This window comes from Zootoca vivipara, chromosome 7, assembly GCF_965207765.1.
Source record: "Zootoca vivipara chromosome 7, rZooViv2.hap1.1, whole genome shotgun sequence".
NCBI classification, from domain to species: Eukaryota; Metazoa; Chordata; class Lepidosauria; order Squamata; family Lacertidae; genus Zootoca; species Zootoca vivipara.
The window spans coordinates 70342253-70359566 of record NC_142590.1 but is presented as its reverse complement, the minus strand read 5'-3'; the positions used below and the strand labels follow the sequence as shown (position 1 = coordinate 70359566).

Here is a 17314-nt window from a genome sequence, read left to right as displayed (position 1 = left end):
TTTCTTTCTCTGTACATTTCTAAAGCCTCTTCCTTATGTCTTTCCTACCTAGCACCATCCTCTCCTTGTTCATTTTCTGTCCAAAGCAAAACCCTTCAGAGCAAATCTTTGTTGAATTCCTACTACTCAGGTACTTATGTAGACTTTATTCTTGATTGTGTGCTTTTGTGCCTTTCCCTGTAGATACATAAATATGGCAGTAAAGAACCGAGTCTTTGGGATGTTGGAAACAGCTAACTTTGTGTTTTTATTTTATTTTCCACATTATTTTTTCTCCTGTTGACCTTCTGTTGGGTTCCATTGATCCGTGTTCTGTGCGCAAATGGAAATTCATCTCAAAGTATCATCAGACACTGTTCCATCGACCACACTGTTAGGTAAGAGGACTGTTACGATGCACAATAGCCTGTTGATGAGAAAACAGATCCATTCTATCTGAAAATGGCTCAATAGAATATTGGCAGACATATTCCAAAACTGTTGTTTGTTTGAGGCGGTCCCCATTTTGGATAGTAAACATCTCCTCATCATCACCAAAATGTCTAACTGATTTTACCATATGCTCAGTGCCAAAACTCTGCCACCTTATCAGTCTCATCCCTTCAAAGCCTATGATGCAGTCTCAAGTGATAATTATACACACACACACACATACACACACACACACTCCAAAACAGCATTGTGGGAATGCTGTTTGAAAGTTAAAGGATTAGAATTAACCCAAAAGATGAATTTGAGGGACTTTGATTTGGAAGAAATTGTTAGGAACATTTGTTCTGACTTCTACCGATACAAAAAAAGAAAAAAGAAAAAATCATGAAAATGTGGCTCTCTGCTAAGCCCCCGAATGAAGAACATTTGAATCACATAATGGAATTCATTTCTTTTTTTATTGATTCCCCTTTCAATAAAAAAAGATTGGATTATTCCTTTACTCTCAATTCTTGTCATTCTGTTTTTCCTTTTTTAAGATTAGATATTTGTATGCTTAGGGATAAAAGGCTTAAAAATATGTTTGTCATTTTTGCACACCTAGTAGAGCAAATAAAATAGGTCGTGCCTGCAAAGCTGATGCACAGATGTTGCATGTCTGAAGATAAAACCCAGGATCCCTGATTTGTATAAACAGAGCATTGATTTTTATTTTTATTTTTATTTTTAATAATTTCCTCTATGGTGTATCAGAGAGCAGCACATTGAGTGGTTCCAGAGGCTGAGTACTGCTGTAGGCAGAAACATAACACAAGCAAGGTGAAACCATTTGTGCATTAAAAATAATCCAAGGGGTAGGAACATGAACAAACAAAACACCACAACATTCTTTTTTTTTAAGGACTTCTCCCATTTTTTGTTTGTTTGATGATGTCAGACTGGAAGCTGGGAGAATATCCTGTGCAGAATAGAGCTACTAAATTCTGTATTCTCCTTGAAAAAGAACAGTGGTTTGGAACACCTCTTGAGGAAAGTTGTACTCATCATGTGTGTGAAAATAGTTGAGTTCTGCTCCTAGCCCTCTGTAGGGTGTGGTGTTTGGGGGCCCTAGATACCAATGTGTAGTTTCAATGTGGGTTTTGAGTAGTCAAAGGTTTATTAGTATCCACAAGACAAAATAAATATTGCATGAGGTAGGCAATAGATATTTTGAGCAAAAAATATTTCCTATCCCTGTTGATGGCTTACCTGATGGCTCACCTCCATCTGTAGCAACCTCTTAGCACAGCACTTTGGATGGTGAAGATGTGAAGTCTTCCATCATTATGCCAAAGCTGCAGGAACAAACTTCTGTTTAAGGTCCAGGAGCGGACTAACAATCACAAGTTTTCTCTAAGGTCTGCTTCCCAGTCCAACTGCTGAAGGCCACTAGTGCTGTCATTTGGTTCTCATGAGTGACACTTTCTGTGGCCTCGTCAGGGCACCACTGTTATTTGTGAGCCACATGCTACTCATTCCATTTATGTAGGCCCGTTTCCATTTATGTAGGACCCGGGACTTAAGTTTCTTTGCTTAAAGTTGAAGTTATTTATGAAATTCCAAGATCATGAAACTGAAATCTCTAAGCCAGCATATGTTATTCATTTAGAAAACATTGTGCATTATAGACAGCACACCATGGTATTGTATATTAACTCTATCATAGATGTTTGTGATGTTGCTTTACCACACTCCATAGTCATGTTCATGTTTCTTGACAATCTGTCCATAATTTTGTATGTGGCACAGTTATTTAATATATTGTAAACTTTTGGGAATTATTGGTATAACGGGAGGTGGACTGAGCAGTGTAATTTCAGTTTCACTAGCACTTTGTCATAGGCCCATTCAGGTCCCATTTTGTGCAGAATATCTGGAAAGAACACATGAAAAGTTTGCATTTAAATTATATTCATCTTGTACAAATTGTTTGTGCAATTTTCATGTGATATAAGCACATTTCACATACAGTGGTACCTCTGGTTAAGAACTTAATTTGTTCCGGAGGTCCATTCTTAACCTGAAACTGTTCTTAACCTGAAGCACCACTTTAGCTAATGGGGACTCCTGCTGCCACCACGCCGCCGGAGCACAATTTCTGTTCTCATCCTGAAGCAAAGTTCTTAATCCGAGGTATTATTTCTGGGTTAGCGGAGTCTGCAACCTGAAACGTTTGTAACCTGAAGTGTTTGTAACCCAAGGTACCACTGTGTGTGTATCACTGCTTTGTTTTTGACAAACAATCAAAGGAGAATGGTTTTGGTTCCATTCTAGAGAGAATATGCAAAGCAATTGATAAAGATGGGAGAACTCTTTCTTGTTTACATTTGATTCAATCTACATGATTAAAGTGCTTTATTTCCTTAAAAAAAAGCTCAACAACTTTGACCTGAACCCCCAAAAGGGGGTAGATCACTGATCACTGTCCGTTTTTTATTGTGTGAGTTGGCCACCCCTGGAATAGATCTAGGATAATTTCCTGAGCCAAAGTAAGTCTTGGAGAATGACCTCTTTCCACACCAAATTTTGGGGTTCCCAGTACACAATCACTGCCAGGCTGCTATAACCCATAACATATTTTTCCCCTTTCTAATTACTTACCCGGCCAGTGATGGTGGGAGTTGTGACAGCATGAAAGAAGGAAGCCAATCCACCTCTTTCCCACATCAGCCTGTCACCAGCAGTTGTGGAGTAGCAGCAATTGCATGTGAGGAGTGAGAGGATCGATTACCCCTTCCTGCTTTCTTACTATTGCACTGATGGCTCATTGGATTTGTTGTCTTTCCAAGGGCTATGGCAGTGGCAATGGAAGACGGAATGCAATGTCCACAACACATTTCCTTGAGGCTCACTTCCTTGCAGTGTGGCACAGTGAAATAGAGAAAGCATGGAAGGGACAAACCGCTGGCCTTTCCTCATTCTGCCAACCTAGCAGTTAGAAAGTGCAAGTAGATAAGTGGGCACCACTGCAGCGGAAAGGTAAATGGTGTTTCCGTGCATTCTGGCACTCGTCACAGTCCTCCGTGTGCCAGTAGCAGTTTAGTCATGCTGGCCACATGACCCGGAAAACTGTCTGCGGACAAACGCCAGCTCCCTTGCTCTGAAAAGTGAGGTGAGTGCCACAAGCCCATAGTCACCTTTGACTGGACTTAACAGTCCAGAGGTCCTTTACCTTTTTACCTTCATCTTGCCTCATCCTCCCTCAATGCTCCTGGCCAGATAATTAAATAGAAGGTAGAATGGTGCTTTTCAGAGTGGGGAATTGGCAGATGGGGTTGCCAGGGCAGCCAGAACTTCTCTGGCTTGATTTTAATCCAAGATGCAGGTGGGGAGAAGGTACCTTGTAAAGCTCTTCTCTCCTTGGGATGTGAACATTTATGTGTTCCCAAGGTTCTCTTCTGTGACACCACCTTCAGAGAACTTCACTTGAAGCTCTACTCATAAATTCACAATGCACATGAACAAATACATAGGTGAACAAATAATGAACAAACACATAGGTGAAAAACAGCTGCATTTTGTAGTCTCCTAGCAAGTGCTGCTACATGCATCTAAACAGCTGAAAAAGCAAAGTTGATGATGGTGTGTTATAACTGAGTTTCAGCGTCATTAACTTGATCTGAAGGTTAGATTATTTTATAGTGGGGAGCCCACTGGGGGAGGGTTTATTTTTAAAAAAAGTGGAATTTTAAAAACTGACAACTCAAGCCATGATACATTAGCTGCCATGCTGCAGTCTATTCCAGAGTTTCTGTAGGGACAGGATCCTAGCTTCATCTGCAATGAAAAAAATCCACTGAGATGTCAAGGCAAAGTGATTGATTTTCCACTATACAATTTTGCCTCATTTTGAGGAATTTGGTAGATAATGATAGGTATGACACAAGGGGAGTAGGGCAAAATTGGCATTTATTTATTTATTTATTTATAATTAAAGGCTGGCCTATTTATAGTTTTCAGATATTCATACAATGCCAGAAATGAGAGAGATGGACCAGTTGATTACCATAGCCAATACGGATATGACAGAAAGCAGAGAGTTAATTACAAAGGCTATTCTATTATGGGGGTGGGGGTGGATCTCACTAGAGAACAGTTCATCAATGGAACAAGTTTAAGTAAACTATGGACTCTCTTCCACTCAAACTTTCAAGACAAGATTTGACATTGAATAGTCAATCTGTTTTTGTTTTTTTTAGGAATAGACATATTCATGCGGAAAAGAATGGTGAAATATAAATAATATTTTGGTATGAACTGCTTTCATTTTGAAATAGCCATCCAAAATAATGTCTTAAGACATTGCTTAGACATCTTAAAATTCTCCACCCCATTTGTGAGCAGGGAAACTGAAGGTACCATTTAACTGAAATTCTCCGGTGTGTGTGTCTGTGTGTGTGTGTGTGTGTGTGTGTGTGTGTGTGTAGATAAGTTATCCTACAGTTTCTTGTAGCTGGGACTTACCATTTGAAGTGGCAATACCGGTAGTACTGCTTCTTTTCTTTTATGTTGCCATTGTCAGTGGCAGCAGCAGCATCTGTGTTGACAGACTGGCCTCCATTTTGCATTAACCCCAATGAAATGACATTCTGGGGCAGTGTGTGGAGGAAATGGCAGCTGACACACACACACGCACACACACACGTTGAGACTAATCAGATAATATTCTGCAAAGTTGCCTTTTTTTCCGGCGGGTGGGGGTGGGAATTTTCTGAGAAATGTCAGTCCAGCTAAATAATTCTTACTTTGCTCCTAGAAGTAGGATCCAATGATTTTCTACTTAGGTTTATGACTCAACGTTTTACCATTGGCACCAGATCCCCAAAGGGTATAAATGTTGTACTCATGCCTGTGTTCACACTATTAAAATGATTGCCAGCATGGTGCCTGTGTGAACCAGTGTGCCAACCAGTGCCTCCTGTGGTACTTCCAAAGTTCCCCTCTTTTCTTAGGATAGAAAGTGATCATGTTTTGTGAGTTAAAAATGGTTTACTTACAAACGCTTCAAAGGTCAGGTTCATGTGCGTTTCCATAAAGCAGCAATAAAAGACAGGCAGTATTACTAAGGTTGCAACATGTTAAGAGTTTCTAAATTACTTGTATAGAAATACAAAGATTGTTTGTTTATGCTTGGAGCATCCATCTTAGACCACCTTACTAGTAGGGTTCACAGGGTGGAAGCATGCAAAGTGGGAGTTTGGTTGCCCTTCCTCCCAAGGTGAGGGGGCGTGACCTAGCTAAGCCTGCCAGGACAGCTTACTCTATGGTCTTAACCCCTTCATGCATTACTTGGAGTTAAGCATGTTAGTTATATGATGCTGGAATGGCATGTAATTTATTTCTCTGACCAGCAGCCTCAGTGTCAGAAGCTAATGGTATGAACCTTGAAGTGCCTGGCACACATTTTTTAAAGCACATGCTTAGTTGTGTTCAGTCAATAGTATGATAGTTTTCCACTTTGGGCCATGTTTATGTTATATTAGCATATCACCTTGAAACATCATAACCTAGATGTGCATGAAAACAAATAAAACCTGTAAGCCAATTTTGCAAGTGTTTCCATTACCACTGGGGTAATACAGAGGGAGATATTAGCCATTCTGGAGCCATCCTTAGGAGATGTCAAATAAATGACAACCCTTTACTCCAGGAAAGTGAGATTGGATGTGTGTGTAATTAAATCCATTGCAGACACCAGCCCAAAAATAATTTATTTTGTGCAAAGGATGTCTTATCATGTTACACACTTGCCAAGGCTAACCGAATAAAAATATAAATGGATATGATAGCCTTATCATTTCAAAATCAGAGAGTCTGTGGATATTAAGGGAAGAGTTTTGAAACAAAACTTTGTTTTTTGTATTCAGGGCACACTCCATTGTGGTAGTGCTTGAGATGTTTCCAACAGAGCTTGGCCTTATCATTGACAGGCTTCCTCTCCCCCCACCCTCCCATCCTATTCTCATTTTACCAGATTAGTAGTATGGATAGAAGAAAGAAATATGTTTCCCATCCTTCCTTCCTTGCAAAGGAGCCAGGGCATCAAACACACAAACACATGTGCGCTTGCAGACTGGGAAAGGTCTCTTCAGAAAATACTTTCTGGAAGAGGAAGGTCTTCAGTAGGCACCAAAAAGACAACAGGGATGGCAACCTTTCCAATATTTAGCAGGAGGATAGGTGCTAACAGATTAAAGGCCCGGTTTCCATATAGTGCAAAATGGGCCTCCTGATATGATGGTATTTGCAGGAAGCCCTCACCTGCTGAGTGCACTGATCAGCTGGGTATATAAGACAACACTAGGGTGGGATATAAATTGCCCCCTCACTGCTCATCCGATTGATAATTTGATGAGCAGAAAGGGGGTGATATCTGATTTGTTGGATCAGCTGTGGAGGCATGGCTGCCTGCCTGTGTGTTTATGCTGGTCACACCCATTTTTTGCCTTTCCCATGACTGGTATGGGCTCCTTTGGGGGTTGGCCAAGGTTGAAAAAAGGGCCTCAGGCCAAAAAAAAAAGGTTAGCTACTCTTGTTTTGCATTATTGCTCAGATACAGCACTTTGTTGTTTGCCTCTGTCTGTCTCAGGACACAATGGAAGTGTTTGCCCTTGGGAGTAAGGTCAAACCATTGGAAAGTTACAGTGCCTGCTGTGACTGTAGAGACCGATATGGGAGAGACATGTTTTATTGCAAGTGAGGCAGATGGAGGTGTCCAGTTTCACTGTTAACAGGTGCGCCATGGTGTTTCTTATGTCTGCGCTCCTCCTCTTCCTCTGGTCACTGCTGCAGATACACTGTCTGTCAGCACACTTCTCCTGTATTGAATATACATAGTTAAGAAGTAGACAGCATGTTGGTTTTATGGATCAACACTATGGTCTGCTGTGCGACTAAGAAAGCTGATTGGATTTGGTGTAATCGCTGATGCACAAGTACAGTGCTGAATTGTATAAGAAGAAGAATGTTCTTGCATTGATGTGACTCAGTGCGGTTCTCGTGCACCATAAAAAGTGCTGAAGAAATCGTATGGGAGTGGGGTGGGGTGGGGATGGCTGAGCAGGGTCAGCCCAAGACATGTTGACACCTGAAGTAAACCATAAAATGGTGCCTCCATTTTTCTTCCCTGCCAGGGAAGAAGGGGTGAGTGAAGATCTACATCAGAAACAGAGTGGGGGGGGGGGAATAAGGATCTACATTGGGATTGGCTGCCGCTGTGGAACCTGCTTCCTTCCACATACATGCATATCTCAAGGGAATGTACAAATTGCAATAAAAACATCCTCAAAAGGAACAGTTTAAAACAACATCCACAATAACAGCAGATTGAGTTTATTAAAAAAAATACCAAATAGATTATCCAAGACAGAGATCTATTCATCCATCTGGGAAGGCTTTTTGGAACCAAAATGTCTGCAGTAGTTTTTCAAAAACTGCTGATAGCGGCACCTGATGTATCTCAACAAGAATGCTGTTCCAGAGAACAGGGGCAGCCACACGAAAAGACCTACACCGAGTTACTGTGGCTTCTGAGATCTAAAGTGATAGACCATAATTTTTTTATCTGCAGAGGTTCTTCTTCTTAATGATTATCCTAAATTAGAAATAATAACTTCTTCTTCAGTTAGATATTGAATTTTTCATACAGGTATTGTAATCAACACTTCTAAAATGTCGAACTAGAATGTATGATTAGTCTTGGTGGCATTCAGTCTTAGACCATGATTAGACATATTGCGAGCAACATGTTTCTTGCACATGCAGAATATTTTAATACCAGTCTCATTTTGCAGTTTGCCTATGGGGAAATATATTTTTCTGCTCTTTCTTTTACAAAAGAGAGAGAGAGAGAATCGGGATCTGGCTGCGATAATCAGATGTCCATTTTGTGTTGGCACCAAAAATATGGTTTATGGATACTTCAAGGAATCTGGGGTAAAGAAAACAGACTCTTTTATCTCTTCCCCCCATTGCTTTGGGATGAGTTTAGAACCTTTATTTCCACTTCACTAGCAAACTTGGCTTGGTGACAGCTATGTCTTATGAATTAATGGAACAGTATGTAGCTGATTACTTCACAGGAACCACAATCACATCCAGTATGACATTCCCAAGTGGTAGAGCAGTGAACAAGAGTGGCTGAAAGTTACAATATAGGGTTTAGAAAGAATCAGGGATTTGTTTGGAGGATCCGTAAGTAAGTTTGAGCTGTGGTGTATCTTAGGCTGGTGATGGCCAGCCCCTTCCTTATGGTATAATCAGATGGAGGGTTGGATCAAAACCTAGCCATCCACAAATGGGCACCTTCAATCTATGGAAGGCATTTGATCCAGATGATGGATCCTGCAGGTGGAAAGGAGGAGGTTATTTTTTGCAAAATCCCTGCTACTCTAAAGCCTCCCCTTTTCAAAAGTATTCCCCAATACTCCAGTCCAGGACAGATTTTTTTTTTTTGTAGGGCTCAAGTGGCTACAGGCAGATTTGACAAAAGTCACCTTCCTGTTTTCTACCAGCTGGAATATCCCCTGAGTGGAATTCCATTAAAGAAATGGACTTGCAAGAGACACCAAAGTCTAGTTCCAAGCTCCTATCTCCTGTTGGGCAGGATTCACCTAACAAACATCATCAGTATAAGACCCTTTCCTCTCTTTGCATGCTCTTCACCCCCACTGAAATTGACTATGAGGTGGGGTGGGGGAATCAGGAAGACCGCTCCAGAACAGTGCATGGGGAAAGGAGAAGAGGGGTCGTTCCATCTGGGAAGGTGATATGCTTGTGACAAATGAACATGCCACATAAAGCAATATTGAATTACGCCCCTTCTTTCTGTACCCAAACCCCCCACTGCCATATACTTCAGCTGTTACATTTCCAACTATAGAACTGGAAAAGGAGGCTATCAAAAGCAACAAAAAATAAAGCCCAGAATAGAATTCATTCTGAATATAGAAAATAATGATTACACCTGAATATGCTGAGCTGAGTAGCTTTGAGTTTAACTTTATGACAAATCCAAAGGCCTGTGTGTGCTTTTATAGGCCAGCTCATTACTTTTTGTTTTGTTTCTTTGGTTACGACTCCTCCTTGGAATGGAACCTTGTAATGTTTTTAAACTGAGGCTGATAGAAGATTAGGGTCCTTGGAGAATTCAGTTGTGAAACTGGGTTTGGATTCAACCTAATGATAGCAAATTAAGCAGATTATGTAGCCTATTGCAAGTAGTCCACCATTTTTTAAGAAAATCACCCCATTCTCTATTGCAAAGGGTTAATGGGGAACAGTAAAGATGCATTGGGAAAGTAAATCCAGCCCGGAGAACTAATAAGCCTTGAAAATACCCTCTGTTCAGAGTCCTCACATTATCATTAGTAACGGCATTAGGCGGGTTATTGTATAAATAAATGCTTAGCTTTGCTGCCTGGCTTCCCCCTAACACAAAAAAATGGCTTTCTGCAAGCTAGCGAATATTTATGTTTCATGTCTAATTAATATGCTTACATTGATGAAATTTTGAACTTTGTGTTTAATACTCAGTGCTGTATTCTATAGATGCAGATTTCTTCATCAGGAGTTGCCGGGACTTTGGGGACAACAAATAAAATAAAAATCAATCTATTTTCCTTTATCAATGTCGGGAGGAGAACCTGTAGGGAAAGTGTTAAGCAATCCCTTTCTCAGCCATGCTGCTTCAGTCAAATTTAGAGTCTGCTTCCTACCTCCCTGGTAGCTGCAGTAAACTGAAATCAAAAAATCACGAAGAAAGGTGTCTCCTCCACATCATGTTTAGTGTGACCCAAAAGCCCCTCATTATGTTCTACTTCATCTTCCTTAACTTCCCAAAAGCCCCAGAAAAACACCCTTCTTTCCCCACTGAGGACTTAATAGAAATACAAAGGGATACAAAATACCACTGTACACTCACGTGTACAAACATCCTAATCACAAAACTTGGGATTTGCAGTAAAGAATTCTCCGTCGTTTCCCTTCCCCTGCCCAGTCCCCATCCAAATTGCAAAATATCAAACTTTGTTCCATGGTCTGTGAAGCTGTATAAGGAATTATGGCAGGCACATCACCTAAGTTGATTCTGCTTTTGGAGAAAATGTGCAGGATACGTTCCAGTCCATACATGCAAAGTTTGAGAACTAGTACAGCATGAAGCATCCCTGAACTTAAAGGAGTGTTTAATTCAGGGTGGGGAAATTCTGATCCTCTGGAGGTTGCTGGACTACAAAGACTGTAATCCTTGACCATTGGCCAAACTGGCAAAGGCTGAAGGGAATTGGAGTTCAGCTGGAGGGCCACATCTTTCCATTTCTGATCTAATGCTAAATCAGTACAGATGAGCAACAAAGAGAATTTGCACGCATACAGCCCCTGCCTTCTAGCTCTCTTTCTAGGGGTTCCCATCTCTTATCCTGAAGCAGGACCTGTTGCTTTCACATGTCCAAGGCATGGAACAATTGCATAACAGAGCATTCCAGGTTTTCCTGCCATGATACTGTACCTGTCTGTTCTTCACTCTCTCCTTCCTGTCCACCTACTGAAAAGTGGCATTGGAGTCCTGCTTGGTTTCCCTGGCAAGGGGTAAAGGGAGAAGAACTGACCAGAGGCAGGATATGCCCTTCCTGTATAGTCTTTTCTGCCCTCAAGCTGGAAAATCAACAAGCAGGGCAAGAGATGGGGATCTTATCAAATGTGATTAGGTAGCATGAAAGAGATTCCAATTTCTGGTGTAACGTGCATCAAATAACCATATTCCCTCCTCCTGTTGTTGTCACTGTTTGGTAATTTGCTGCTTCTGTGTTTTCTTCATTTCTTGTCACACAAAATCCAGTGTGTGTGTGTGTGCATTAGCTTTTTCAGGAGGATGGCTCTGGGCAAGTACAGTTTTCCTACTGTGTTTCATTTCAGCCATGGGAGGGAGGGGAATTAACCTTGGGGCGGAAGTCAACAAATAAATAACAGCTGGGTGAAAGTTTGTTTTGCCTCCCTATTTTTTTAAAACAGACAGTAGCCATGGGGAGATGACTCAGCCGACACTGACAATCCAGACCCATCCCTATCGAAGCTGCGACCCAGTGGAAATGTCCTACCCCAGGGGACAGTTCCAGCCAGCAATCCGAGTGGCCGACTTGTTGCAGCACATCACTCAGATGAAACGGGGACAGGGCTATGGCTTTAAAGAGGAGTATGAGGTGAGAGCGACATTCACTCACTTGAATACCAAGCTAAAGAATGAAAATTAAGGCTATTGTCAAATCAGAACAAGTGCTCTTGAGAAGCGTCTTGGTAGCTTAAGTGGCTTATTTTATATGCTAACCAGAATGCCTTCCCCCAATTTGCTCCTGAATCCTTGTCTCGAGTCCTCTTTCTGTTATATGCAGTGGCCGTCATCCTAGATGTTTCTGCCCCAGTCCACTGATGTGGGGAAACGGCTTGGCTTTTGTCATAAAGGCTTCCCGGTAGCCCCACTTATGCAAAAGGATGTGGCAAATCTTTCTCTTTTCATTGAAACTCTCACACAGCAGAGCATACATGGAACTCTGGGTTAGGGACCATGGTGCTAGCCACCTGATCTCTTGTATAAACTCCACCCAACCATAATGGAGCAAGCAGCATGCAGACCTAGTGGTGGGACGAAAATATCCTTAAATAAGAGACATGGGGGAATGATCAACGGTCTTCAATGTCTGTATACTAATGCACAGAGCATGGGAAATAAACAAGATGAACTTGAGCTCTTGGTACAGCAAACTAAATATGACATAATAGGCATCACTGAAACCTGGTGGGATGAGTCTCATGACTGGAATGTAGTAATAGAGGGATACAATCTATTTAAGAGAAATAGACCAAACAGGAAAGGAGGAGGAGTAGCTTTATATGTTAGGGATATGTATACCTGTGAAGAGATCCAGGATTTAAAACTTCAAAGCCAAATTGAGAGTATCTGGGTCAAAATTAAGGGAGAGAAAAACAACAGTGATCTCATTGTGGGAGTTTACTATAGATCCCCAAGCCAAACTGAGGACACAGATGATGCCTTCCTGGAACAGATGGCCAAGCATTCCAAAGGAAGTGAGATAGTAGTAATGGGGGATTTCAACTATCCTGATATTTGTTGGATGTCAAACTCAGCCAAGAGCATAAGGTCGAACAGATTCCTCACTGGCCTTGCAGACAACTTCATTGTCCAGAAAGTGGGAGAAGCAACAAGAGGATCAGCCATTTTAGATCTGGTCCTAACCAATAGTGATGACTTGGTTAGTGGGGTAGAAGTGGCAGGATCATTAGGTGGGAGTGACCATGCTCTTCTGGAGTTTATTATCCAGCGGAAAGGAGCAACCAAGCATACTAAGGTCCAAATTCTAGACTTTAAGAAAGCCAACTTCAGAAAACTTAGGGAAACACTGGGTGAAATCCCATGGACAGTAATACTAAAAGGGAAGGGAGTTCATGATGGTTGGGAGTTTGTTAAAAGGGAGATATTAAAAGCACAACTTCAGGCAATACCAATGAGACGGAAACATGGAAGGTGCCTAAAGAAGCCAGGCTGGCTATCTAAAGAACTTTTGACTGAGTTAAGATTTAAAAGGGATATGTACAAAAAATGGAAAAGGGGGAAAATCTCCAGAGAGGAATTCAAACATATAGCCAGCATGTGTAGAGACAAAGTCAGAAAAGCTAAAGCACAGAATGAACTCAGGCTCGCTAGAGAGGTTAAAAGCAACAAAAAGGGCTTTTATAGGTATGTCCGTAGCAAAAGGAAAAACAAGGAAACAGTGGGGTCAGTCAGAGGAGAAGATGGTGAAATGCAAACAGGGGACAGAGAAAGGGCAGAACTCCTCAATGCCTTCTTTGCCTCAGTCTTCTCCAAGAAAGAAAACAACGCCCGACCTGAAGAATATGGAGCAGATGATTCAGCAGGGGAAACACAGCCCAGAATAAGTAAGGAGGTAGTACAAGAATACTTGGCTAGTTTAGATGTATTCAAGTCTCCAGGGCCAGATGAACTACATCCAAGAGTATTAAAAGAACTGGCAGAGGTGATTTCAGAACCACTGGCAATAATCTTTGAAAATTCCTGGAGAACAGGCGAAGTTCCAGCAGACTGGAGGAGGGCAAATGTTGTCCCTATTTTCAAAAAGGGGAAAAGAGAGGACCCAAACAATTACCGCCCAGTCAGCCTGACATCAATACCAGGAAAGATTCTAGAGCAGATCATTAAGCAAACAGTCTGTGAGCACCTAGAAAGAAACTCTGTGATCACTAAAAGTCAGCATGGGTTCCTGAAAAATAAGTCATGTCAGACTAATCTGATCTCATTTTTTGACAGAATTACAAGCCTGGTAGATGAAGGGAACGCTGTGGATGTAACCTATCTTGATTTCAGCAAGGCCTTTGACAAGGTGCCCCATGATATTCTTGTAAAGAAGCTGGTAAAATGTGGGCTAGACAATGCTACCATTCAGTGGATTTGTAACTGGCTTACTGACCGAACCCAAAGGGTGCTCATCAATGGCTCCTCCTCATCTTGGAGAGTAGTGACTAGTGGGGTGCCACAGGGTTCTGTCTTGGGCCCAGTCTTGTTCAACATCTTTATCAATGACTTGGATGATGGGCTTGAGGGCATCCTGAGCAAGTTTGCAGATGACACCAAATTGGGAGGGGTGGCTAACACCCCAGAGGACAGGATCACACTTCAGAATGACCTTAACAGATTAGACAACTGGGCCAAAGCAAACAAGATGAATTTTAACAAGGAGAAATGTAAAGTACTACACTTGGGCAAAAAAAAATGAAAGGCACAAATACAGGATGGGAGACACCTGGCTTGAGAGCAGTACATGTGAAAAGGATCTAGGAGTCTTGGTAGACCACAAACTTGACATGAGTCAGCAGTGTGATGCAGCAGCTAAAAAAGCCAATGCAATTCTGGGCTGCATCAATAGGAGTATAGCATCTAGATCAAGGGAAGTAATAGTACCACTGTATTCTGCTCTGGTCAGACCTCACCTGGAGTACTGTGTCCAGTTCTGGGCACCACAGTTCAAGAAGGATACTGATAAGCTGGAACGTGTCCAGAAGAGGGCAACCAAAATGGTCAAAGGCCTGGAAACGATGCCTTATGAGGAACGGCTTAGGGAGCTGGGTATGTTTAGCCTGGAGAAGAGAAGGTTAAGGGGTGATATGATAACCATGTTCAAATATATAAAAGGATGTCATATAGAGGAGGGAGAAAGGTTGTTTTCTGCTGCTCCAGAGAAGCGGACACGGAGCAACGGATTCAAACTACAAGAAAGAAAATTCCACCTAAACATTAGGAAGAACTTCCTGACAGTAAGAGCTGTTCGGCAGTGGAATTTGCTGCCAAGGAGTGTGGTGGAGTCTCCTTCTTTGGAGGTCTTTAAGCAGAGGCTTGACAGCCATCTGTCAGGAATGCTTTGATGGTGTTTCCTGCTTGGCAGGGGGTTGGACTGGATGGCCCTTGTGGTCTCTTCCAACTCTATGATTCTATGATTCTATAATATGGTGTAGTATAGGTGCAAACCAAAGGCTCACTGTTTGGAATTTATTGTTAGTTGAACTGCTAAGAGCTTGTTCACACAGCAGCCTCTGGACCAGTGTCCATATGATGAGAAGCCTCCAGGTGGCTGTAGTATCTAGTCCTACTGGCAGCTCTCTCTGGCAGAGATGAGCACGCAGCTCCCTTCATCATCACTTTCTGCCGACAGGACCAGGTGCTGCTGGAGGGTAAGCAGATGGATGACAGACCTGACAGTGTTGGTAAGAGGCTTTCCACAGGTGACAACCAGCTGTCAGAAGAACTGCTAGCTGGTACAGCCACCCAGAGGCTTCTGGCTCTATGAAGGTTTGTTCAGAGACTGTTTTGCGAACTAACTATTCGTGAAAGTCTAGTCATTTCTGTCCCACCGTCCCCAGGAGTGTGCCAGAGATTGTAAAGGGAGGTGGGCTGGGAAATGGAGCAGTACAGTACTTCCAGATTTGGGGTGCCACACCAACCATATCACATTTGAAGAAACACAGAACTACATTGCACTGGGGAATTATTTTTTTGGTGCCAGAGAGATCAGTTGATGAAAATTATATTCCAAAACGTCCGGAGGACACCACATTGGCTGCCCTGCCCTAATCCCCAGCTCCTTTCATGTATGAAGTGATGAAATACAAGTTTGCAATTCAGGGAGGGGACTTGATGATGGCATGGTGAGCAACTGGAGTGTCTCTGCTGAAGGCCTTCCATTTAAACAAGACACTCCTGGCTATCTCAGGTCTGGCATCAGCACCTGGCACCTGTCCACTGGCAGCCCCATCAGATTCCGCTGGTGCTGACACCAGCCCTGGACTCACATGCTTACCTGGTGGTGAGAGATGATTGATTTAATCCCCCATTACTTTCCTAATGGAACATTTGAGGACATTGCGAAAAATTAAAATTGCAGCCCCTGAGCATTCTGGGAAATTAAAGTGGCTGCCCATTACCGCTGCTGCCAAAGGGCTTTCTCGGACTTGAAGCTGCCCCTGGCTATCTTTATATATGTCTCTCTCCCCTTCATCAATGGATGAGTTTTCAGACTGTTGCCAAACAAGACACTGAGAGGCAGGAAGGCTGCTTCTGCCTGAATCGGTGTGTGCTGCTAGAGCCTCGTTGCTGCAATTAAACAGTTATTGTCTTTGGCAGAAGTATTGAATCCCCATAATCAACATCTGATGGATGTGGTATAGCAGCTGTGATCAAATGCCGGTCTGGGAGATGGCTGGAAATATTTTCTCTTGGCTGCCTTTGTTCCTTAGTTAGTTGTGTATCGCCCAAGGCTTTGCAGAATTTCGCCATGATCAAATGCAACGTGGGATGTTTGAATTTAGTTCTAAGTTTGGACAAATCCAACCTTCGAGCCCCATGGAAAAACAACTGAATAGTTTATAGAAATGGCATTAAAGGCAGGGAAGTGGCCTGGGACTGTATTGGAATAGTAATGGTGGAAAGGAGAGAAATAAGTAAGAACAAACTTTCCTGTGACTTGGCTCCACAGGTATTGGAGAGAAAACTGTAGTTGAATAGGTGTTGAGGTGCCTTGGGGTTAGCTTAAATATGAGATAACCACACATATTTTTAGCTATCTACCTTGACATACTGTGGTCATCTATCATAGAACATGTACGACCTTTACTGCCAGGTTGGGGAACCACAGGCCTAGGAACCGAATGCAGCCCAATAACTCTCTCTATGTGGTTCTTGAGATTCTTCCCACATCCCTTTCCCCAGACCTGGCACCAGCCCTCCTTCACACCTTCCTTGAGTGTTTTTGCCTAACTAGACTGTGTCCTTTTACTCTGATAAAGCCTCTTGCTTGCCGGGATAGAGATGGGTATGAGTGTATGTAGAAACTAGCCTACTGTACAAAGCTAAAATTTACATTCCTTACTCCATGCACTTTTGTTCCTGGCCCTCGCTATTGGCATGCGGCCCCCAGAAAGCTGCGCAGAAGGGAATGCAGCTCTCAGACTGGAAGAGGTTCCCCAACCCCTGTTTACAACGTGGGGGTGGGGTTTAGTCTCTCCTATCAATCTCCATATAGCACATTGTGGTGAAATGGCTCTCCACTGCAATATTTGGTGGCCATTTCTAGTTCCCAACAAGCTGTGGACCAAGATTTAAAAACAAAATAAAATAGATGCTCATTCCATGCCAGTCTTACTGTCAGTGCAGATTTTCAGGTATATCAGATGAACAAAGAGTGCTCGGCTCTATGAAGGATGCAAAGGGGAATTTTCTCTTGCAACACCTGGTTCCTTTGTGTGACAAGTGAATTGCATG

General features: G+C 42.4%; 1 protein-coding gene across 1 annotated transcript in view; it reads left to right on the top strand.

Annotated features, from left to right (window-relative positions):
* Positions 1-17314, top strand: part of PTPRT (protein tyrosine phosphatase receptor type T) — a 582983-nt gene that overhangs the window by 521199 nt on the left and 44470 nt on the right. Inside the window, exons 17-19 of the mRNA XM_088674576.1 lie at positions 53-130; positions 342-377; positions 11482-11669. Of these exons, the coding sequence (XP_088530702.1) occupies positions 53-130; positions 342-377; positions 11482-11669 (302 nt within the window). The remainder of the gene's footprint in view (positions 1-52; positions 131-341; positions 378-11481; positions 11670-17314) is intronic.